We start from the raw sequence: 24,666 nt of genomic DNA on the forward strand, positions 1-24,666 counted from the left end.
GTGTTCTTGGTGTGCTGGTAGAGAGTCTAATAAGCACTGCGCCAGCATATATATCACTTATTAAACTTTTTTTCACTGTGACATCAGCTTTGGACTTAGCTGGAATAAACGAGCTTCCTCGGTACTCCACAGACTGACATTGATGCGGTTATTTTTTAAATACTGTATTTTGCTAAAGTCTCGAGCACAGAACCTGTCACACAGCATGCAGCTACCCAACGCACGCTTACTGCGCTTGCTTCTACACCAAGCACCCTGCTCCCCACGGAGAAAGGTCTAGTAGGTGAGGCACCCGCCCTGCTGGAGCTCACCAGCCCGTGAGTGCCCGTCTGTGCATGGGCTGTTGCAGTAGAACGTGGTGATAACTGTTACAAAATTGTGCCTGCGCTGAAGCCTCGAGGATGGAAAGTGTGGAACGATTTGAGTAAGAGCGTCAGATGAGTGGGGTACCGTGCAGTCTTGGCCAAATTGGAAAAACCGGGGGATGAAGAGCGGATTGGCAGGTTTAGAAAACAACATCCCCTTCAAGAGTGCAGTAAGGAACGATGAAACATACAACTTTCCCCTAGTTCCTAAATGCTTCCTCCATCCCCACCCCCATTCACCCACCCCACTATCATGATCCCAGTTCTACCTTACAAATCCGGCTGGACTTGAAGATGTACACTGGTACAGATAGAACTGGAAACACAGAGAATCCAGGACAGATGATCCCTTCAGGACCAGTGCTGAGAGTGGAGATACCGGGAGGGTAGAGGGAGGGTAGATTGGAAAGGGGGTACCCAATTACAAGGATCTATGTATAACCTCCTTCCTGTGGGACAGACAACAGTAAAGTGGGTGAAGGGAGACATCTGACAGGGTGAGATATGACAAAATAGTAATTTATAAATTATCAAGGGTTCATGAGGGAGGGGGGTGGGGGGAATGAGCTGATACTAAGGACTTGAGTAGAGAGCAAATGTTTTGAGAATGATGAGGGCAATGAATGTACAAATATGCTTTATACAACTGATAAAAGTATGGATTGTGATAAGAGTTGTATGAGCCCCCGATAAAATGATTTGTAAAAAAATGTGCAGTAAGGTACGCAGCAGAGACCTGGTATCAAGCAGTAAAGGGGTCAAAGCTAGAATTACGAAGTTTAAGGTCAGAAACTCTCTGACTTATTTAAATGTCTACTTATTTCAAATGTAAAATGGCTCCAGGTATTGATAAGTTCTGAGAGTGTCTAAGAATGGACACGATAAATGTTCCACCCACCGATGTGACACCAGTTCATGGCGAACCCGCAGACATCTCCTCACAGCCACCAGCAAGGACGTGTGGGGTTGACAAACTGTCTAGAACCTGTAGGCTTGGGGATGGTTGTACTCGAGGACATGACATTGAGGGTTGACTGCAAGCGTCGAGATGACGTTCTGAAATCTCGCGTTTCTGCAGAGACTCTCAACTTGGACTCTCCATCGAAATCACCTGTGGACTGAAAATACAGACAGCATCGCCTTTGACCAACTCTACCAATCAACTTCAGTCGGTTTGGAACGGGCCTTAGCAGAGGTCCCATGGGTATTTTTCAGGATCCCCAGGTCATTTTAACTTGCAGCCAGCATTGAGGACCATTGTGCTAGAGTAGCTCCAACTCCAAAGGTAACAGCTGCAAAAAGAAGTAGAGGGTGTGACACCCAGGTGTCTCGACGCCCAAGGAAGAGGATTTGTGGAAATGGAATACCCTCAAATGCACCGTGGCTCACAGGTGGTCATGTGAGAATCAGCAGCCTGTGCTCCCAGGAACTGAGAGAAAGATGGCTTTTCGGTAAACTGCCAGCTCTCTCACGCAGCAAGGCTGTCAGTGACATTTGACTGCGGTGACGACAAGGGTGGTAGTCAAATGGAGTCGCAAGGAATTAGACTATGGGCAAATGTTGAACTTAAAATACGACCCATTGCTTGGAATTCAACACCAATTTTAAGATTTAGGAAGAGGCTAGGCTACACTTACAACTGAAAGACATTTGGGGCATTGAGAGTCATTGCTCAACTCACAGTACAAAAGTGCGTCAAAAACTATTGCGACAAAATCGTGTAAGTCTTTTCTAATGAAAAAACATGATGTAGGTCTGTATGCTTGTGAAGGCCGTGTTTCCACCTCTAACCCTGATAGAGTCAAAAGGAATGATACTGCATTCATCCTCAAAAAGGTCATTTTAAGATCTATCTTGAAGTTCAGTGCTGTCTGTGATAGGATACTATCATCATCTTCAGTCTGAAATTAATCAAACATGCAATGGAGATGCTTTGATAATTATTGGCATAAATTCAGATAGGTTGGGAGCTGAGAAAATTGAAAAAAGCCTATGAGAACCAAAATATGATTTTGAATACCAGTGTATTCCACCTAAATTTCAAGAACAGGTTTGCTTCATTGAACACTAATGACAGAAGACCCGGTGAGCTATGGGATGACATTAAGAACATCATGCATGAAGAAACCAAAAGGTTATTGGGACAGGAAAGAAAGAAAAGATCCAAGTGCATATTAGAAGAGGCTCTGAAACTTGCTCATAGTCAGAGAGTAGCCAAGGCAAATGGAAGAAATGGTAAAGTCAACGAGCTGAATAGAAATTTTGAATGGCAGGCCAATCCACAGTGACTATACCAAAAAGAACTAGTCAACATTCAGCCATTTCAAGAAGTGGCATATGATCAAGAACCAATGGTGCTGAAGGAAGGGGCCCTAGCTGTGCTGAAAGCCTCAGCCCAAACTAGGTGCCAGGAGTTGATGGGATGCCCACTGAGGTGTTTCAACTAGTGCTGACGCATTGGAAGCACTCACTCACTCAGAATATGTGGAAGACCACTGCTTCACCAACTGACTAGAATAGATCCAGATTTGTACCCATTCTAAAGAAATGTGACCCAACAAAATGCTCAAATTATAGAGCAATTTTATTAATACCACATGCAAGTAAAATGGTGCTGAAGATAATGTAGCAAAGGTTGTGGCAGTATATTGACAGGATTCAAGCCAGATTCAGAAAAGGATGTTGAACATGAGATATCATTGCTGGTGTCAGGTGGATCTTAGATGAAAGCAGAGAATACCAGAAAGATGTTTGCTTGTGGGACATTGACTGCATATAGGTATTCGACTGTGGGGATTATAACAGAGTATGGATAACCTTAAGAAGAAAAGGAATTCTAGAATGCTTGATTGTCTTATGTGGAATTGTACATGGATCTGAGGGAGTTGTGCTAATGGAACAAGGGCATGCTGCATGGTTTTAAATCAGGAAAGGGTATGTGTCAGGGTTGGATTCTCTCACCATATTTAGTCAATCTGTGCTGACTAAATAATCGGAGAAGCTAGATTATGTGAAGAAGAATGCTGCATCAGGATTGGAGAAACGCTTATTAACAACCTGTGATATGCAGATGACCCAACCGTGTTTGCTGGGAGTGAAGAGGACCTGAAGCACTTCCTGATGGAGATCAAGGATCACAGCCTTCAGTATGGATCACAACCCCATGTAAACAAAGCAGTAACGATCATAACTGGCCCAATAAGTAACATCATGATAAACAGAGAAAAGATTGAAGTTGTCAAGGATTTGGTCTTGCTTAGATGCACATTCAGTTCCCATGGAAGCAGCAGTCAGGAGAGCAAAGGATGCATTGCACTGAGTAAACCTGCTGCACAAGACATCTTGAAAGTGTTGAAAAGCGAGGATGTTACTTTGAGGACTAAGGTGTACCTGGCACAAGTGGTGGTATTTTCAATTGCCTCATAGCACGTCATGTAAGTTATACATTGAATAAGGAAGAAGAAGAGGAGGAGGAGGAGGAATTGATGTATTTGAATCATAGTGCTGGTGAAGAATATTGAAAGTGCGATGAACTGCCAAAAGAACAAACAAATTTGTCTTGAAAGAAATACAGGCAGAATGCTCTTTAGAGACAAGAATATCAAGAATTTGTCTCAACTATCTTGGGACAGGTTGTCAGGAGAGGCCAGGCCCTAGAGAATGACATCCTGCTCGGTAGAGGGACAGCCAAACAGAAGCGGCCCGGACAAGATGGATTGACACCGTAACTGCAGCCGTGGCTCCAATATAAGAACAATGTTGAGGATGGTGCAGGACCTGACAGGGTTTAAGTCCTTGGGTCACTCTGAGTCAGAACTGACTTGACAGCACCTAGCAACACCACAAGTGTGTTGCGAGTTGGGCTACTAACCACAAGGTCAGTAGTTCGAACACACCAGCCTCTCTTCTGGAGAAAGCTGAGACTTAACTCTTGGGAAGATTTACAGTCTCGGGAACCCACAGGGGTACTTCTACTCTGTACTACAGGGTGGCTGTGAATCAGAAGGGACTCACTGGCAGTGAGTTTGGAGTTTGGGATGTAACTCCTGCCTCAAAGCATTTAACTTGCACTCAGGAAAGGTTGACGTTTCAAACTCACCAGCTCCACAGCTAAGACATGGCAGTCTGGAGATTCCCTACTTGGAAACCCTAGAGAGGCAGTTCTCGTCGGTCCTGTAAGATCACTAGCAGTTGGAAATAACTCCAAGGCCATGGGTTTGGTTGGGTTTGGAGTGAACACCCAACTCAGTGTGTGCTTCTGTCCAAAACCGCTCAGCTACTTCTGCAGGTGATGGAAACAGCCCTATCAGCACCTTACTAACTCCCTGTGAAGTGTGCCTTATCTGTCCCCCACCTGATCCATCTGTGGTCCTGTGCATGGGGACCTGGATCTCTGCCTGCTTCCAAACCCCCCCCCCCCATTCTTGGGCCATGTGACTCCTCCACTTGTGTGGAGCTGAGTTACCACAGCATCGTCTTAGTAGAGACAAGGGGATGGCAAAGAGTTGAGACCGAAGAGCCAATCCTGACCCTCATCACAATTTTAAAATTCTTCAAGAGCCATAGGGATATTTTTACAAACCAATGCAATCTGCATTATCTGAATACCTTCACCATTATCTGAATAGCACCCTTTGGCTTTTGCCAGTTTCCCTTCAGAACCACACAAGCGTACTGAAAGAGCCGCACATGGCTTCAGAGCTGCAGTTTCCCAGTGCCTGGCAGGAACTATAAATTGACTTTTTCCCCTTCTTTTTGTTTTCACTTATATGACTGCCCCCACCCCCAGGACTGTTCTCCTTGCTCCAAACATGGGTTTATATGCCAACAGACCAGTTCCTCAGAGAACCAGCTTGGCCCTTGAAATCTGCCAATGGTCAATTCCACTGCTGCCCAGACCCTCATTCTGAGTGAACTCAGGAACTCAGAGCCAAGTAAAGCAACCCATTTTTAAAAATAAAGTGCCATATATACTTGAATATAAGCCAAGCCAAGTATAAGCCGAGGTACCTGATTATTACCTGGGAAACCAGAAAAACTGATTGACTCAAGTATACCCTAGGGTGGAAAATGCAGAAGTTATTGGTGAGTTTCAATAATCAAAACAAATGAAAATAAAATTACCAAAAATTGAGACATCATTGGGATTATGTATTTAAATATTTATTTTTAAAAAAAGACATAAATAAAAGGACAAGGCATTTCACCTTAGTAAACCAGCACAGTAAGTAGAAAATAGGTTCAACAAAAACAATAAGGTATCAACAATGATACCTTAAGAGTACTATTCCCTGAGCTCAATCAGCAACCAAGCTAAAATGGAAAGAGTTAAAAAATCCTTCATCATCATCCGTATCCCAATGCAGAGCTTCAGCTGGTGTGAGGTCATCATAGACGCTGTCCTCACTGAGATCACCGTCATCACCATCACTGCTGTCATTTTCATACAAAGCGCAGTCTTCACTGCCATCCATTGCATTACTAATACTACATTTCTGGAAGGCACGTCGCACCATGTCTTCTGGAATGTCTTTCCTTGCATCTCGAACCCACTTTGCTATTAACTCTATTGCCAGGCTTTATGAGATTTCCTCCTTTTGTTAATCGGGCTTGACCAGATAGATGACATCCATTCATTCCACATCCTTCACACACGGACTTTAAAAGGCTTATTCAAAGATACATCCACAGGCTGCAGTACAGATGTAAGCCCACCTGGAATAATGATTAAAGTACCGCAACTTTACTAGATTTTGCCCATTTTTTAAATGTCATCCGATAGGTGGGTTCTGAACATATCCCAAACAAGTAACGATGGCTTTTTCTTTAAGGCTGCTCCTTGTCGTCAGTTCCAAATTTCTTCCAGCCATCTTTTTGTTCCGTCTTCATCCATCACGCCTTTAACATGTGCACGCACAGTAATTCTTGGTGGTAAATTGATCTTTTTAGGCAAGGTCTTTCTTTTAAAAATAATGACAGGACGCATATTCGTTCCATTAGCCAAACATGACAGAACAACTGTGAAGTGTTTTTGGTTTTTTTTTTTCATTTCCTGTGGTTTTGAGAAAAATGTTTTTTTCTCCTAAACTTGCCACAGTTCTGTTGCTTGGAAGATCAAAAGTCATGGCAGTTTCATCCATAAATTTCATCCATATTTCCAATATCTGCCAGGTCATAATTATAAATCCTTCTTTGTTTTATAATAAACGACTGGAATGACGTACGGTAATTTTTTCTTCAAGGTCTTGTGGCAATTTCTGGAAAATCTTTGTTCTTTGTCTCAAACATAATAGACCAAACCTATTCATGAAGCCGGTATACCATCCTGCTGACGCAGCCAATTTTTCAATGCCTGGTGCTTTATATTTGTCATCCTTAGCCATTTGTAGAGCACGTATGCGGATTCCCATGCTTGTTAAGCGGTAACCATTTTGACGACACTCCATAGCCCGTTTATGCAATTCACTCTCCAGAGCCCCATAAAAAAGATGTTAAACCACGACGAGCTTTTTTTAGCTTTGGAATCTGTTCCAAGTCACCTTCATTTTCCACCACTCCCTCACTTGCTTTTCGTCAACACAGAATTCCCTACTTGCAATACTGTTATTGCTCTCTTCTGCTCTTGACACAACCTTCATTTTGAAACCAGCCTCATATGACCGGCGTTTTTGTTTTGGTTCAAGAGTATCCATTTCTAATAGGATAAAAAAAACAAGACTTTGAAAAAGAACTTTCATGGTAATGCCCCCCCCCACGACATGTTAGCCGGAGGAGGGGGGAGAGTCCGTGTGGGCGGGGGATGCAGGATGTGAATTAACACATAGACCAGAGGGGAGAGACTGAGCGCAGCCACAGACACATCCTTACCAGTTCAGCTGCCGGCTAAGTGAATCACTATGGGTGCTTCTGCGAATTGGAGCCGTCCATGTCATAGACCATCTCTGATTGGTTAAATGTGAGTAAACAAACATTCAAAGCCCTGCAGTGTCAGCGGGGCTTTGAGTGAACAGCAGAGAAACAGCAATCACCCACGAGATAACAGGCACTCGTCCCGTTCCCTGGGGTGGGGGGTGGCGAGATGTTACACCTTGCTGGGGTACCACTGACCCATGTATAAGCTGAACCCCAGTTTTTTAGCACATTTTTTGTGCTGAAAAACTTGGCTTATACATGAGTATATATGGTAGGTAAAGCCAGTGGAGTTGCAGAGGGTACAAATCCTTGGAAGTTTATGAGTAGAGGAAATGGGACTTGGATCCCACTCTCAAGTGTAAGATGCCCGGGTTTCTTGTGTGAAGATTATGGAGTGGTCTGCTTCATGTGAATCCAGGGGTTAGAATAGAATCCTATGCACTTACCTTTTTCCCTCTTAGGGATGAGTTAGTGTTTTACTTTCCCGTGGAGAGAGGAGAGGAAATAGAAAGCTGTGCACATAAGAAAAAGAAGTCCGTGAGAAGTGTCAACACCGGCCCAGGCCGACACAATGCCTTCAGGACACACTGAGGCACGAGGCTGACAGCCAGCCTTTAGAGACGTCTAACTGAGCTTCCGTAGCACCTGGCCTAGTTGCATTTCTTGTTTAGTTCCTTTATCAAAATATATATGGTTTGATGTTTATCAAGATCCTGCCTTATAAAAATACCACAAATTCTAGCAGATGCTTAATTTCAGAGGTAGTCTTATTTCTTGTTATGATATTTAAGATGTGCTTTAAAAAAAAACAAAACACGAAAAGTAGTTTCTGGTTCAAGGCTGGACTTGGGGAAAATCTTGAGTTCAAGGATCATGGCTTAGGTAACAGGGACAGGATCCAGGTCCCTTAGGGATCATCCCTGGCGATTCTAGCCATCCTTCGTTTTACAGATGAGGAAGCCAAGATCCACAAAGACACACTCAGATGACACTGCTAATTAGGAGGATGGCCTGAATGGGGTTCAGGCCTCCATCGTCCTTAGCTGCGACCCGCCCCGCGCTGCCCCCAACCCCCTCGCCTTCCCACTCCCTAGTGAAAACACACAGCTGCTAGGCAGGTAGCCTTATAGCCTAATACATTTGTGTCACACAGGTTTTTATATCCTGGTTCTATGTTGGTTTCCTTGTATGCTGTCCGTGGACGTGTTTAGAATTAAATACTCTACATTCCTTTCTTTTTTAATCAGGAAAGAAACATCAGTAGTTTTCATTCTTTCTCCTGATTATTTCTATTCATGGCATAGAATAAGACGTAAACGTATACCTCCTCTCAGCGTGGCAGCTGCTGCATCATGTAAGTTCCTCCACGTGGACCACACCTGCCCTGTGGCTGCGTGTGCCCGGTCCCTTCCAGTGTTGTCTCCTCGTCACGGGGTCAGAGGCTGAGAGCAGCATTTGTTGCTGGCTCTCCCCGTGCACAGGGACGAGGTGAGGCTTGAGTTAGCTATTTCCCACAGGAGACCAGAGAGACCCCAAACCAATCAAATGCCCTAGGGGAGGCTGGGTGAGTAGGAGAATGTTTTCCTCCTCAGTCATTCCAGAACATTTTTTCCAAGCATGCTGTAAATTTGCATCTAGTAAAAAAGAGAATGTTGGTACTATCAGCAAGGAAAGAAATTCAGAAACTTTGAAAGCAGTAATGCTGATAATACTTTGGCTTATATTTTGTTTGGATTTTGTGTTTTATTTGGGGGTTGTTTTGTGTTATTCTTTTGTTTTTGCTAACCTAAGCATCAACCTACTTCATTCATTTGAGGGAAATTATTGTTAAAATCCCTTTCATTTTATGTTTGATGACGTAGTGGTGATACATTGGGCTGCTGACTGCAGGCTTAGAAGTACAAAACCACCAGCTCTTGTGAGGGAGGGCGAAGAGGCCTGTTGCTCCCTGAAAGAGTTACAGTCTAAGAATTACCCATAGGGGTAATTCTGCCATGTCAGATACACCTCAACGATAATGAGTTTGGGGTTGGGTTTTTGTTTTTCTGGTTAGGTGGGGGTGGGGTGGATAAAAGTGATATATTCTCATTGTTTAAAATAATTTAGCCAGTGAAGAATAAAGTGAAACATAAAGACCCGCTGTCCTCCTAATGCTCATATTCACTCCAACCATTTCTTGCATATCCTACTAGGAATGTTCTCCACAGAGAGGAGCATGTGGGGGTGGGAGGGTGGCATCGTCCTCAAGCGGATTCCACTTCGTACATGCCTGCACTCATGTCTTACTTCGAACCTACAAGCATACTCGACACTCTCCTTTTTCTTCTTTCACCTTTCACCAATACATAGTGGGCATATTTTATTCATACTGACAGTTTTATTTTGTAGCAGTTGTGTGGTTTTAAAATTCCTAGTTGTTTTTTTTTTTCTTTGTTTCCTAATTCTTAAAATTAGGCCTGTTGGTGTTGCTCTTAGGTGCCATCACGTCAGATTCGACCTGTAGGGACGCTGTTTGCAGCAGAAGGAAACCCTGGATGGCCCTGCACCCCCTCATTGTTGTTCACGCCAAGCCCATTGATACAGCCTCTGTGTCCATCTGTCCCCGAGGGCCTTCCTCTTTGTCAGTGACCCTCTGCTTTACCAAGCAAGTTACATTTCTCCAGGGACTGGTCTCTCCTGACAGTGTGTCCAACGTATGTCAGATCAAGTCTTGCCCTCCTTGCCACTACGGAGCACCTTTGGCCTTACTTCCTCCAAGAGAGATGGGTTTGTCCTTGTAGCAGTCCATGGGACTTTCAGTCTTCTTCTCCAGCACCACAATTCAGGTGCATCCATTCTTCCTTGGTCCTCCTTATTCAGTGTCCAACTTTCACGTGCATCTGAGGCAAGAGAGAATGCCATGGCTGAGGTCAGGTGCACCCTGGTCCGCAGAGTAACCTCCTTGCTCTTCAGTACCTGACGAGGTCTTGTACAGCAGATTTACTTAATTTTAAATTAGGTGAAAGTTCAAGTCAGGCCTGGTTTGGTTTGTGTGGTGTTTTTGAAAGTGGTCTTTTCTTTTCCACACAAGGGAACAAAGCGCAGAGAAGCACCATCCATAAGGGTCAGCAGTGACTCAGCCAGTTCGTTCCTGAACAGACAGCAGGGGACAGTGGTGGTTATAGACGAGGACGCTGGGTTATGTCTGGAGTCGGAGCCCATGACTCATCGGCTCCCCTGGTGCTGGTGGTGGTGGTGGCGGTGGCGGTGGTTGTTTGCATGGCCCTTCTCTGAGAACTCCCGAGATGAGCAGCTGGATCCGAGTGCTAGTGCTCTTGTTCTGTGTCATGATACAAATAGCAGCTTCTCTCCGTGTGAGGAACGTTGTTCCCTTATTTTCCGTGTCTTCCCGAGCCTACAGAGTCAGAGGAGGCTGGGTGAGGTGTCAGGGGTGCTGTCGAAACCAGAGTGCGCAAGCTTTGTTGTCAGGAACAGCTGTTTTCTCACGGCGTCCAAACAAAAACAACCCAGACCAGCAGAGGCTTCCTCTTCCAGCTGAACGCACAGACGCGTTGCCCTGGTGGTGCTGCCACTCCACAGGAAGACAGCCCAGCGGGCCATCAGCACGCTGCCTCCGCAGTTTGCTGAGTATCTCTGATCATTTACCCTCCCCCCCCCCCAAAGTTGACCATCTAGAACTCTAGCGGCCTGGTCAATCGTGTTCTAGATCACTGTTTTCACAAATCACTTCAGAAAAAAAAGAATTTTTTCCATTTAGTAGCTTTTGCCAGGATTGCATCTCAAGTATTCTCAACTCGAAACATAATGTGACTTCATCATGGTGTGTTACAGCCCTGGTGGTCATTTGGAGCATAGCAAAACAGACTTTTAAAATCCAAAAGTTATACTGTACACTAGACCGTTGCAACCAGTCACAATCATTACTGTTCCTATTACTATGAAACATCTTCTCATGCCTTAGTCTTCATGTTTATCCAAGAAATCTGGTTGGCTTCTCCCAGGTATCTCATATCAAATTAATAAATAAATGGTTGATCTTGAATTCACCTTAAAGTTTCTTTTATTTGAAATTTTCTTTTCTAAAGAGAAAATTTTGTAAAATGTAAACTGACTTTAAACATATCAGCAGTAGTTATGAAACTGATCTGAAACCTTACCCAATAAATAAGATTGAAATGCCTATTTGTATCTTAGGAAAGGCCTGAATAAGAAGGAAGACAGCCCCTATATACATTTCTTATTTCCTCATAATTTGTTTCGATAGCAAGTATTTCAGGGGAACAGAAGTATTGGTTTTCTGTGCATTCATCTTGTACCTCCGATAAGTATTCACGAGTCTCGAGGCTAGAGAGCTCACATCCCCCACAGAACAGTGGGTGGAACCCCATCACGTGGCAGCAAAGCCCGTGTGAGTCACCTCACACCTCCAGATCGTACTCCCCACAAGAGAGCCCCTCAATGTTCCCTACCGAGGACCGCCAAACGCCTCCAGAGAGTACTAGGAGACCTCTGCCTACCCACAGGGAGCCCATAAGATCTTGACTCTCATAAAGACTTGGTGGCAATTTTGGCTGCTTGGGGACCAGCCTCCATAACCGAATGGGTCCTAGGGGGGTGATTGTGTAATTCAGGAGTAAATTAAAGAAAGGACAGATAAGACATGCAAGTGTTCACCTCTGCCATGGTGACTGGAACCAGAGTGAGGGGGATGTATTCTCTCTCAAGCTTATGTCATCTTGGGCATGCGAGCCACATCACACGTATCCGTACCAGGAAGGGGCTTTCCAGGAGGCATGCACGTAACAAGACAGGGAAGAGCTAGGGGAATACATGAGGCACACATGTGACAGGATGGTACACATGTAACAAGATGGGCAGGTTCTGGAGTAAAGATGATGTCCTAACTCTGAAAAGTCTGTGATCCGCATCAGAAGGGAGCAGGCTCTACTTAAGGTGGGAGAGACAATAGGGTCTGATTGCTCTCAGTGGCAGGCAACTTGCCAGCAGGCAGCGTGAACTTTCAAGCGTGTATCGTAGCCACCTTGTGCTTGCAAGCAGCACCTTAAAAAGGGCATGATGATGGGGGGACACTGTAGGAAACAACTTTAACTTGGGAGAATGTGACTGGGAAGCAGCTCCAACTCACAAGCAAGAAGGCCAGAATCTGCCTCCCAGACTCCTTCAACATGAGCATAGAGATCTCATGCGTACACTCTCCCCACAGCTGCTTGTCTACCCTGTCACCTTGGCCGCAGCCATTGCATCTCACACATATACCTCATCTCTTCCCCTCAGTAGCAATGCTGGGTAGCATTTCCAAGAATGTAAATGTTGATGAGAGCAGACAGCCTCCTTTTGCTTCTGCAGAGCAGCTGGTGTGTTTGAGCCACTGACCTTGCAGCAGCAGTTGGTCAAGCCAACGCCAGCCCAGGGCACCACCCGGGCTCCTTAAACAACTCTCAGGGGCTCTGGAATTGCGTGGCACTGTGAGAATTTCCATCAGTATCTCCCCAAAAACTAGGATTGACCAGTGCGCCATGCCTTTGACGCCCTCCTAAGGCCCATCACACAGAAAATGTCCACAGAATGAAAAAGGGTGAACTCGCTTTCCTGTTGACCGACGCACTACTCAGTCAGCTGATTTGCACCTCTGAGGTCAGCCTCTACCACATTACATTTTCTTTTTTTTTTTTTACATTACATTTTCTTAGATCTTCAATTAAAATTTCTGTTTAGAAAAGAGTATACATTCATCATCAGTAAATGTAGGTACCTGTCGACTACTGCTCATTTTCTTCACTTGAGCAGTTAGCTAGATGATAACCGTGTAGCCGCCATAACATAATCAGGAGAACTCTGTGATCTTAGCTAGTGGTTTCCATTTTACCTCCCTGGGTTCTACCCATTGCCATAGCTCCACAGAGCTCCCAAACAACACTCCTGATTAAAGGACTTACTAAGGAAGTTAGCAGGTAGTCATGCCAGTGAGAAGTGCCCAGGAGAGCTGTTTATCAACACACGTTACAAAGCTTTCCAGGAGATGTGTTTTCACAACCATGTGTGCCAGAAGCTTCTTAAATTCTCATGTACTAAATCTAGAAGAGAGCATGGGCTGGGCTTCTGAAGAATAGCATCATCTTCCTGAGGACGATGCCCCTTGCCCACCTTATGCCAACTTCCGGAGTCATCACCTAGACAGCAGTGACTTTCCCAGGATCCGTCTAGAAAAGCAGGTCTAGGGCAGCATCACGAAGGCTAGACGGTGCCCGTTCCTGTCGTCGGGTGCGAGAAGAGTTGGTGATGGGAGAGATGACAATAACTTGTGCTGGTGCCTTATAAGCTGCACTCACTAGATCAGCATCAGACACTCAAGAATTAGTCCTGAGCTACCTAGCCCCATAAACTGGCAGTGTGAGTCCAGCCAGACGAACAGCTCGCAAACGCTACGAGGCCTCAGAGCCACCCGTGTGGGTAACAATCCCAAGGCCCTTGTCCTCCACCAGAACTGCTGATCTTGAGATGCTACCAGTTCCTGTCTAGTTGAGAAAGCTTCCTTTGTGCATCCAGGACTGAGGATCCTGCTAAAAAACAGTCTTCCCGCCCCACTAAAGGAGCATCTACTTCAACCCTCTTGACCTCTGGATATAAAGTTCCAGTCGACCGGACTCTAGAGCGGTGCGCAGACCACTGTACATAGCCGCATAAAACAGCGGGGTCACCATTCGGCCTCCAGGGCTCCTGCTGAGGGCTCTGCATGACCATATTCTCAATCCGTGATGGTCGTTTGAATTGAGACAGTTTCCAAATACTTGATAAATGTGTCTGGAATAAGATTGAAGATGACTGATACACAGAAGCTATGCTGAAGAAACAGTAAAAGTACTCACACCAGGAGATCTTCAAATCACCAAGCTGATTCTTTGAAATGCTCCGGAGAGAAGACTGGGGTCCTGAGAAGACTGCGGGGCACGCAGTACTGCCGGAACTATAACCAGCAGAGGTTTGTGCAGGTGACCCATGGCAGAAATTGCACGAAGATCAGATGACTAAATTCCTGTGAAGGAAAAAGGGAAATCTCGCACCCTGATGTGAACATCTGAACGTATAAGAATATGGTCTGACATCTGTCTGCAGCATGGAAAGCTTGTACCGGTGAAGGGGCCACTCACAGACCTTGTAGGTTTAGGAAAGATTTACTGAAAACTCCAACCTGCAAGGTAGTTTGATGAAAATTCATGGATCCCAGTGTGTTTTTAAAACTGGCTTTACTGAGAACCAATGCTAGCCAAGGCATCTCAGTGTAAACTCACAATCGGAGTTTAAGGTATTAGTTTAAGAGCCGTTAGTGTAAACGAGGTGACACAGTGGTTAAGCCAAACATCTGTCTGCTAACCCAAAGCTCTGCAGTTAAAGTCCACTGGTGTTGTCTAGGAGCAAGATGTGACCATCTGCTTCCGGAAAGATCACCGCCTTGAAATCCATGTGGGGCAGTGCACCTCTGCACTCTCCTGTCCCTGTGAGTCAGAATCCACTCAAATGAGGTCGCTTAAACGTACCGATTGAATCCATGGGACTGGAGGAGTATAAAGAACACCAGGTTTGTTAACAGGGAAATGAGGGGGGCAGATGGGGACAGATACTTCTGTGGAGTAGCCCCAGCTGCCTGGTCTCTACCCTGTAGCAATTTCTGTCCTGCCCCCCTGTTGGTTACACACCTTTTACTTGTGCCTGTTGGAGATCTCTAGCTAAAGAGAAACCAAGTCATGTGGCATACAGGCCCTGAAATCTTGTCTGACACCCAATTTGTAAACTCTGAATCTCACACGTTTATTTTTATCCAACTCCTACACTTCTTATCTACCCCGTTGTTCCCCATCTTCTAGAACACCAACTTGAGACTGGTGCCGCAACCTTTACTTACTGTTTTCCCGATTCCAGATGCTTTCCTGCTCCCCCTAATCGGGATGTCAGTTCATCCCTCCAGGTCCAGCTGAATGCTCCTTCCTCTCCCTGAATCTTTCTCGCCAGCCTTCAGTTCCAAATTGAGCCTTTGCCTCGATTCCCCGTGGTCATGACGTGTGTCTCATGGTTAGTTTTGCACATGCCCTTCCCAGTTAGATAAGAAACCTGCAGCGGGCAGGAAGTCTCTGCTCGGGCAGCTTTGTATCCCCACAGCATCTAGCACAGTGTCTTGCTGCTGGAATGGTGTGTTCCCTCAGGGTTTGTGACAGTGATTTCTAAGGGGCATAATTAAGATCAAAAGCATATTGTGCATTAATTCCGTCTGGCTTCTATCCACTCAACCTTTAGGAAAGGTTCAGATTGATGGGTTTGTTTTTTTTTTTTGTAGAGCAATTATATTGATGTTTTTAAAAATTCAGTAGTTTTACAAAATTAAATCTATAGAATAAGATTCTAGTCTTGCCGTAGGCATAGAGATTGGAATCATAAGCCTTACTGTGTAAGGAAGAAAGCTTCCCATCTTTAATTTGTGTTGTTGCTGTGTTTGGAATCGGTTCCGTAAGCTAAGAAGAAACAGAAGAAACTCTGTCCTGGTTGATGTGGGATGCTTTTTGCATTTAGGTTTTGATGGTTTCCTATTGCTCTCTTGGATAAGGGCAGGTAAACGGTTGTACAATATGAATTAATCCTTGAATTTGGAATTTCCCGTGTTGGGTACTTTTCCTCCCAAAACACATCTCACCTTAGACCAACTTCCTTGGCGGATGAAAAGCGAGGCATCCCTGGTTCTGTCATTGTTGGATGCAATTGGGTCTCTCACTACAGCTCCTGCCCGCACCTGAAGTCTTGTTTTTAAAGATTGATATGTTCCATCCAAAGTCATATAGTGAGCAATAATAACACATAATTCAGAATTAGAAAAAGCACAATAGCCCCCTGAGAGTTTTATGATAAATAACATAATGCTTGTTTAAAGATACTCAGTGCCAGATCTTGCTGAGGGTGACGATGTTCCTGGAGGAATCTCAGTGTGAAGGGGGAAATGTGAGAAACAAAACGAGCCCAAGTAGCAACAAGGCCCGAAGGCGGCACTCAGCAGAGTTAGGGCTGAAGAGGAGCTTGGACTCCTCTTCTCTCCTGTTTTTGTTTAGAAGCGTTTAAAGAAGTAGGCAAATCGGGCATGTATTTTTCATTTGTATATAATTCAAAACCTTACCAGTTTCTGTTTTTCATATGAATCTCAAATGAATTGCCTCGGACAGTTATTTGCAGTCTGTTTTGGCAGCCTTGGGTTGATGTACGGAACGCTGTGTCTCACGTCCCGTGCCACTTTCTTCGCTATCTGCTGATGTAGAGTTATCGTTTCAAAGTTTGGAGGAAGCACTTAAAACTATATTGACTTGCTATTTGCTTTTTCTCACAGAGTTGCCATAGATAAAACAGACATCCATAAAAATATAGAGTACAGAAAAGATAATGCAGGAAATAAACGTAGAGCTTCCGGAATAAGAGTATTTCTGTAGTGTTTCCAGAGGAGCCCTTGGCGACCCTTAACAATACCTGGAACCCAGTATTTCAGATGCTGTATGATGTTACGTATCATGAACTCTGTATAAATACATAGTATCACATGGTTTCACTTATAAATTAGTAGCTATACTTACATGGTTTTTAAAGAAAAGAAGTTTTTAAAAGAAAATGGGCTGTAGAGATAGGTGTATAAGAAATGTACCTGGTGTTAAAGAATATTTAGACTGTCTGGAGAACTGAGACCTGGTGGCGCAGTGGGTTCTGTGTTGGTCTGTGAACCAAGAAGCAAACTAGTTCGAGACCACTAGCCACTCCTTGGGAGAAAGAGGAGGCTTTCTCGTCCCATAAAGTGTTGCAGTCTTGGGAACACACAGGGGTACTTCTACTCTGCCCCCTGGGGTCACTGTGGATTGGATGGACTAGATGGCAGTGATGTTGGAGAGCTGTTCCTTCGGTCTAAATGGCTCAAGCACATGGGTTGATGTATGGAACACTGTATGGTGTTCCTGGGCATTCCTGTTCAGGACAGGTGTACTCTCCCCTCCATCGGGAAGGTGGTGGGGTTTCAGTGTCTCGGTAATGGCTGTGCCATCGTTGTCACTCCCGCTGGTGACTTCCTGCTTGTGTTCTCTTTCCACAGCACTCACTCCTGAGGGGCAAGTCCCAGGACTTCAGACTGGGCTCGGAGACCATGACACAGTAAGCAGCTCCTCCTTCTAAACACTGGGCAGTGGCATATAGTTAGAAGGCCTTAAGGACAAATTCTCCCTTATCGTTTGTCAAGAGACTTGCCGCACTGTGCATTACATTTTAGATACGTGCTTTTCCAGAGAGGTTAGCTGCTGCAAACAAGGAGAATAGTTTAATGATGAAACTTTTGAGAGCGCATATTATGAATTGTAAGAAATGGTGTTAAATAAAAATAATATCACCTTGAACTATAAAGGACCTATTTTGTCATTTATTTTTGTTGGAATAACATTTTTTCAATATTAAATGTGTTAAAAAATGAAATTATGAAATGCCTCAAAAGAGACATTAAACAAAAAGCCATAATACCCAGAACTTCATCATAAAATGTTTTTTACAAATGTTTTTTGCAAATGTTTTCTGTTTTTGTTTTTAATCTCAGGGAGTCTTTTTTTAAATGTTTTTATTTAGTACTTATACTCTGTCACTTAGTATATAAATAGAAACTCTTACTTGGACTTCCTGCATCCCTCGTCTCGTAGATGCAGACCTGGCTGCGTCTGCAAGCCTGGTCACCTTCGCTTCTGGGCCTCCCACTCCTGCCCTGTCCCGCTGCGTGCACACCAGGCACATACATTAACATGTGTGCACAGACATAAGTCCCTATTGTGTTGCCTTCAGGAAAATATTTGTTTATATGAACGCTGTTGCAAGCGTTCAGAAATCCTGATTCCGCCGACAGTCTGATTTCTAGGTGCTGTCAGGGAAACCAGGCAGTCTTTCACAAGACAGCATTTCACTCTTCAGCTAAAAGACAAGCACGGAGTTTTAAATGGAATTTAAAAGAGTCACAGATTGTAAGGTAAAGATGCTGGAAGTTCGCCGAGTATCCCCCTCTGTGTCTTACAGTGGAGAAAATTGAGGAGGAAGACCTGGTGGGAAGTGTCTCGTGACTTCCAGACGGCTGGTTACTCCTCTGACCTAGTCAGTGCTGGGAGAATGACACGAGTGCAGAGAGTCCTGCAGCTGGGCCCCGTCACCCCATTGTCACGTCTGATTCTCACAGTCTCTCTGAGAAGACCGCTGTCCGCCCCGTTTACAGAGGGGGACATGAGAGCGAGAAGGCTGGGATTTGTCTCGAGTCACCTGAGACAGTAAGCAGCAGGCTCAGGACCCAAACAAAAGCCCCATCTTCTCATGGGCTCTTTCCCTCTGCCTGTCACGAAGTGCCAACGCTTGAGTGTGTTCCAGGCCTTTTGCTTTGGGGTTCCGTTTTCTCTGCGAACTCTGTGTTCTGTTCCAAGCTCTGCACACCTAGCATGTTAAAGGGTACACTTTACATTTTCACTGGCGTGTGGAGTTGTACTCAGCCACAAATCACACTCCCTAAATCACAGACAGCAGCAATGGGGACAAACCTTTTTTCTTTTTTACTTCTTATGATAAACTAGGTAAATCACCGTTTTACAGAGTGTGTCTTCATTTCACATGCAACTATTCACGCACATTGGGTTTCTTCTCATTTGCCACGAGTCCCTCAAAGTCCCATGGCCCTGTGTTTTCAGATTCCCTTCTTCTGGCTTTCGATGCTGGGTAAATGGTGCCCTGGGATGGTTGGTTTTTATCAATTGGCTGATTGTTAACACAGGGCTGGGCATAGTTCCAGACCTGGAGAGTGACTAAGGGCCATCATCTCTGTGTGCCCAGCAAACCTGATCAAGGGCAAACGTTTTGAACAACAAAGAGAATACATTGTTGGAACAATGCTTCCGGCCTTCTTTGAGCTTGTTTTACTAGAGTTTTTGTACCATGTTATCGACTAGGTCAGTGGTTCTCAACCTTCCTAATGCCTCGACCCACTAGTACAGGTCCTCATGTGGTGGTAACCTCCAACCATAAAATTATTTTCGTTGCTACTTCATCACTGTCATTTTGCTACTGTTATAAATCTGGCGACCCCTGTGAAAGGGTCGTTTGACCCCCCCAAAGGGGTCATGACCACTGTACTAGGTGAATGTACAAATGTGTCCCATGTCTGCCTCCCTCAGTCTACCTGGGATACCAGGTGAGAAATCAAAGCCTCACAGCCATCCTGACTTCTCGGGGCTGGCAGGGTAGCTCAGCTTCTCCTTTTGATCAGAGAGCTCTTAAGAATCTTCTGAATTTAAATAAAGACCTTTTCGTGAGAAGTTCAGATATGCCTAAATGCTTGAGCTCATTTAAAGCCTGTGGGCTTTCCCTGTACTTGTAATTTTTAGAAGCAAGGATGAACTAAGATACATTTCTCATGACTCAAAAACTGTAGGCGAGTTGATTATGGAAACACTATCGTCCTGGGTATAAAAAGAAGTCACCCACGACTTTATTTCGTTCACTTACTTGAATGAGTCAGGGGTAGCCAAATAAATGGTCAGGGGCCAATTTATGTGGGGGGAGGAGGCTCCTCTGCAGCACTGCCTTTCAGTTGACAACACTTGCTTATTAATTGAGTGGCCAAATATACAAATGAACCACCCAGGACCGCCTCTCACTACTTCCCACTTGAGTTTCTTCTGCTCTTATTTTATTTTAGAAATGTCTACTACTTCTCTGAAAACCATTTATAAACATTTTTGTAAAGCCATGCTATCTTTTTTTAATATTTTATTTCAAATTTCTTTCCTGTATTTTTCCTTGAATATAACTTGGTTTTTTTTTTCTCAATGCAGCTTTTCTTTCTTTTTTTTTTGTTTCCAAAATAGTTTTTGGGGTTTGTTTTGTTGTTGTTGGGGCTTGGGGTTGTTTTGTTTTGTTTTTTAACTTTATTGTGGTTTAGGTGAAAGTTTACAGAGCAAACTAGCGTTCCATTCAGCAGCAGTTGCACATTTTGGAGTGTGACATGGCTTAGAATCCTCTCTGTGTCATACCATTCTTCCTCCTTCCACCCTGGGTTCCTCATTGCCATTGACCCTGCTCTCCTACCCCTTCTTTCTTCTGAAGTACAGTTTGGGACAGATGATGCCCTTTGGGTCTCAGTAGCTGATTGTTCTGAGAAGTGTATTCCCCACGGGGTCCTGTGGGCTTCATAAGCCTGTCTCAGTGGTGATCCCCAGTTGTTCTTCGGTGCTGACGCATAGCATTCCTGTGGACAACAGATCGAAAGAGTGCCCTGCTTGGCCCCATCCTCAAAAGCTTTCTTTTGTTTGAGCCCATGGTTGTCAGTCCACTTTGTTAAGGACCGTCCTCCTTCTCACTTGCCTCTCTGCTTTGCCAAACATGACTTTCTTCTCCAGGGACTGATCTCTCCTGACGACATGTCCAAAGAATGTGAGACGAAGTCTTGCCATCTTTACCTCCAAGGAGCATTCTGAGTGTCCTTCTTCCAAGGCACGTTTGTTTGCTCTTTGGCAACCGTGGTACTTTTCAACCTTTTTTGAATATATAATTTAAATATATCGATTATTTTTCTGTCTTTCTAATCCATTGTCCAACTCTCACATGCATACAAAGCCATTGATAATAGCATGGCTTGGGTCAGGCGGATCTCCGTCCTCAAAGTAGCATCCTTGATCTTCCAACACTTTTAAGAGGTCTTGCCCACTGCATTTACCCGGTGCAGTACGTTATTTGATCTCTTGGCTGCCTCTTCCATGGACACTGATTGCCTATCCAAGCAAGAAAAGAAACCTTGACAACTTCAATCTTTTGTTTGTTTATCATGATATTACTTGTTGGTCCAGTTGTGAAGATTTAGATTTTCTTTACATTGAGTTTTCATCCGTATTGAAGGCTACATTCTTTGATCTTCATCATCAAGTGCTTCAAGTCTTCCTCATTTTCCACAAGCAAAATTGTGTCATCTGCAGATTGCAAATTGTTATTAAGCTTTCCCCCAAACCTGATGCCACGTTCTTCATATAAGCCAACAAATTGAAAAATACAGTGAAAAGATGTGCCATTTCCTAATGGTAAACTATGCAACATTCCCTTGTTCTGCCCACACAACTGCCTCTTGATCTCTGTACAGGTTCCATATGAGAAAAACTAAGTGTTCAAGAATTTTATTCTTCTCAAGGTTATCCTAGTTTGTTATGATCCACATAGTTAAAGTTCTTAAGCATAATCAATTAAAACGAAAGTATAAACTTTCTGTTCTTCTCAGCTTTCAGTCAAGATCCATCTGACATCAGCAGTGATATCCCTTGTCCGCATCATCTTCTGAATCCAACCTAAACCTCTGGCAGCTCCCAGTCAGTGTACTGCTGCAGCATTTGTTGGATGATCAACAACATTTTCTATGCATGTGCTATCAATGGTATTGTTCTATAATTTGAGCATTCTTTGGGGTCACCTTTTACTGGAATGGGGATCTCTACCAGTCAGTTGACTCTGCAGCTGTCTTCCAAATGTCCTGGAGTAGAGGAGTGAGTGCTTCCAGTGCTCCATCAGCCTGTTGAAACATCTCAATGGGCACTCCATTAACTCCTGGAGCCTTGGTTTGGGCTCATGCTTTCAGTGCAGCTTGAACTTCTTCCTTCAGCATCATTAGTTCCGGTTCATATGCTGCCTCCTGAAATGCCGGGCGTGCTGACTCGTTCTTTTTGGTACATTGGCTCTGTATTCTTAGCATCTTGTTTTGATACTACCTGCATCATTCATTTTTTCCCTTAGAACCTTTCAGTATTACACCTCGAGGCTTGACTTTTTTCTTGAGCTCCCTCAGTTTAAGATATGCTGAGCATTTTCTTTCCTTTGCTATTCTAACTCTGGGTCTTCATACACTTCATTATCATGCTTTGTCTTCTTGGGCTGCCCTTTGCAATTTTTAGTTCAACTCTTGGACTTCATCAGTTTTTCCATTTACTTTAGCTACTCTGTGCTTAAGACCAAGTTTCAGCGTTTCTTCTGATACTGACTTTGATCTTTTCTTTCTTTCCTGTCTTTTTTAATGACCTTTTGCTTTTTTCATGTATGATATTTTTTCTTTTTTTAAATCATTTTACTAGGGGCTCATACAACTCTTATCACAATCCAAAAATCCATTGTGTCAAGCACATTTGTACATTTGTTGCCATCATCATTCTCAAAACATTTGCTTTCTGCTTGAGCCCTTAGTATCAGCTCCTCATTTTCCCCCTCCCTGCTCCCCCTCCATCATGAACTCTTGATAATTTATAAATTATTATTATTTTGTCATATATTATACTGTTCAATGTCTCCCTTCACCCACTTTTCTGTTGTCCATCCCCCAAGGAAGAGGTTATATGTAAATCCTTGTAATCCAGTCCCCCTTTCTACTCCACCTTCCCAGTATCACCACTCTCTCCACTGTTCCTGAAGGGTTCACCTGACCTGGATTCCCTGTGTTTCCAGTTCCTTTTTGTACCAGTGTACATCCTCTGGTCTAGCCAAATTTGTAAGGTAGAATTGGGATCTTATAGTTGGAGGGGAGGGGGCGGGAAGCATTTAGGAACTAGAGGAAAGTTGTATGTTTCATCATGCTACACAGCACCCTGACTGGCTTAACTCCTCCCTGCGACCATTTGGGGATGTCCATAATAATAATTTATAAATTATCAAGGGATCATGAGGGAGGGATGGTGGGGAGGGAGGGGAAAAATGAAGAGCTGATACTAAGGGCTCAAGTAGAAAGCAAATGTTTTGAGAATGATGATGGCAACAAATGTACAAATGTGCTTGACATAATGGATGTAAGTATGGATTGTGATAAGAGTTGTACAAGCCCCAATAAAATGATTTTTTAAAGGGGTGGGGATGTCCAGTTGCCTACAGATGGGTCTTGGGTCCCTAATCAGCATTCCCCCTCATTCACAATGATTTGATTATTTGTTCTTTGATGCCTGATACCTGATCCCTTCAACACCTTGTGATCACACAGGCTGGTGTACTTCTGTGTGAGCTTTGTTGCTTCTAAACTAGATGGTTGCTTGTTTACCTTCAAGCCTTTTGATAGCTAGACTCCATCAGCTTTTCTCACCACTTTTGCTTTTGCACCCATTTGCCTTCAGTGATCATATTGGGAAGGTGAGCACACAATGATAAGAGATTTTCTTCTTTGATGCCTGATAACTTATCCCTTTGGCACCTTATGATCACATAGCCTGGTGTGCTTTTTCTATGTGAGATTTGTTGCTTCTCAGCTAGATGGCCGCTTTTTTACCTTCCCAGTATTTAAGACCCTAGACACTATATCTTTTGATATCCAGGCTCCATCAGCTTTCTTCACCACATTTGCTAATGTACCCACTTTGTCTTCAGCGATCCTGTTGGGAAGGTGAGCATCATGAAATGCCAGGTTAATACACAAAGTATTCTTGCATTGAGGGAGTACTTGAGTGGAGGCCCAATGTCCATCTGCTACCTTAATACTAAACCTATAAATATATGCACATAAATCTATTTCCCCATCCTCATATATAAATATATTTACATATGTACGTACCTTTATTTAGACATCTATAAATGTCCTTTGCCTCCTAGTTCTTTCCTCTGTTTCCTTTGTCCTCTTTTTTTTATTTGATCATTTTATTGGGGGCTCATACAATGCTTATCACAATCCATACATACATCCATTGGGTCAATAACATAGGTGCATTTGTTGCCATCATCATTCTCAAAACATTTGCCTTCTACTTGAACCCTTAATATCTGCTGCTCATTTTCCTCCTCCCTCCCCACTCCCCCTACATCATGAACCCTTCATCATTCATAAATTATTATTATTTTGTCATATATTACACTGTCCAATGTCTCCCCCGCCTTCTTCTCTGCTGTCCCTCCCCCAGGGAGGAGGCTATACATAGATTCTTGTAATCAGTTCCCCCTTTCTACCCCACATTCTCTCCACCCTCCAGTCATCGCCACTCTCACCACTGGTCCTGAAGGAGTCATCTGTCCTGGATTCCCTGTGTTTCCAGTTGCTCTCCGCACCTATGTACATCCTCTGGTCCAGCCAGATTTGTAAGGTAGAATTGGGATCATGATAGTGTGTGTGTGTGGGGGGGGAGGGGCCATTTAAGAACTAGAGGAAAATTATATGTTTCATCGTTGCTTCCCTGCACCCTGACTGGCTCATCTCCTCCCCACAACCCTTCAGTAAGGGGTGTCCGGTTGGCTGCCAATGGGCTTTGAGTCTCCACTCTGCACTCACCCACATTTACAATGATATGATTTTTTGTTCCTTGATGCTTGATACCTGATCCCTTCA

The 24,666-nt window shown here is 44.0% G+C and overlaps 1 protein-coding gene across 2 annotated transcripts in view; it reads left to right on the forward strand.

Moving 5' to 3' along the window:
* The window catches only part of AHI1 (Abelson helper integration site 1), a 187,122-nt gene that overhangs the window by 150,632 nt on the left and 11,824 nt on the right, over positions 1-24,666 (forward strand). For both annotated transcript variants that reach the window (XM_075554499.1, XM_075554501.1), the window contains exon 24: positions 17,410-17,468. In XM_075554499.1, coding sequence (XP_075410614.1) covers positions 17,410-17,468 — 59 coding nt within the window. The remainder of the gene's footprint in view (positions 1-17,409; positions 17,469-24,666) is intronic.

This window comes from Tenrec ecaudatus, chromosome 7, assembly GCF_050624435.1.
Source record: "Tenrec ecaudatus isolate mTenEca1 chromosome 7, mTenEca1.hap1, whole genome shotgun sequence".
Classification (NCBI taxonomy): Eukaryota; Metazoa; Chordata; class Mammalia; order Afrosoricida; family Tenrecidae; genus Tenrec; species Tenrec ecaudatus.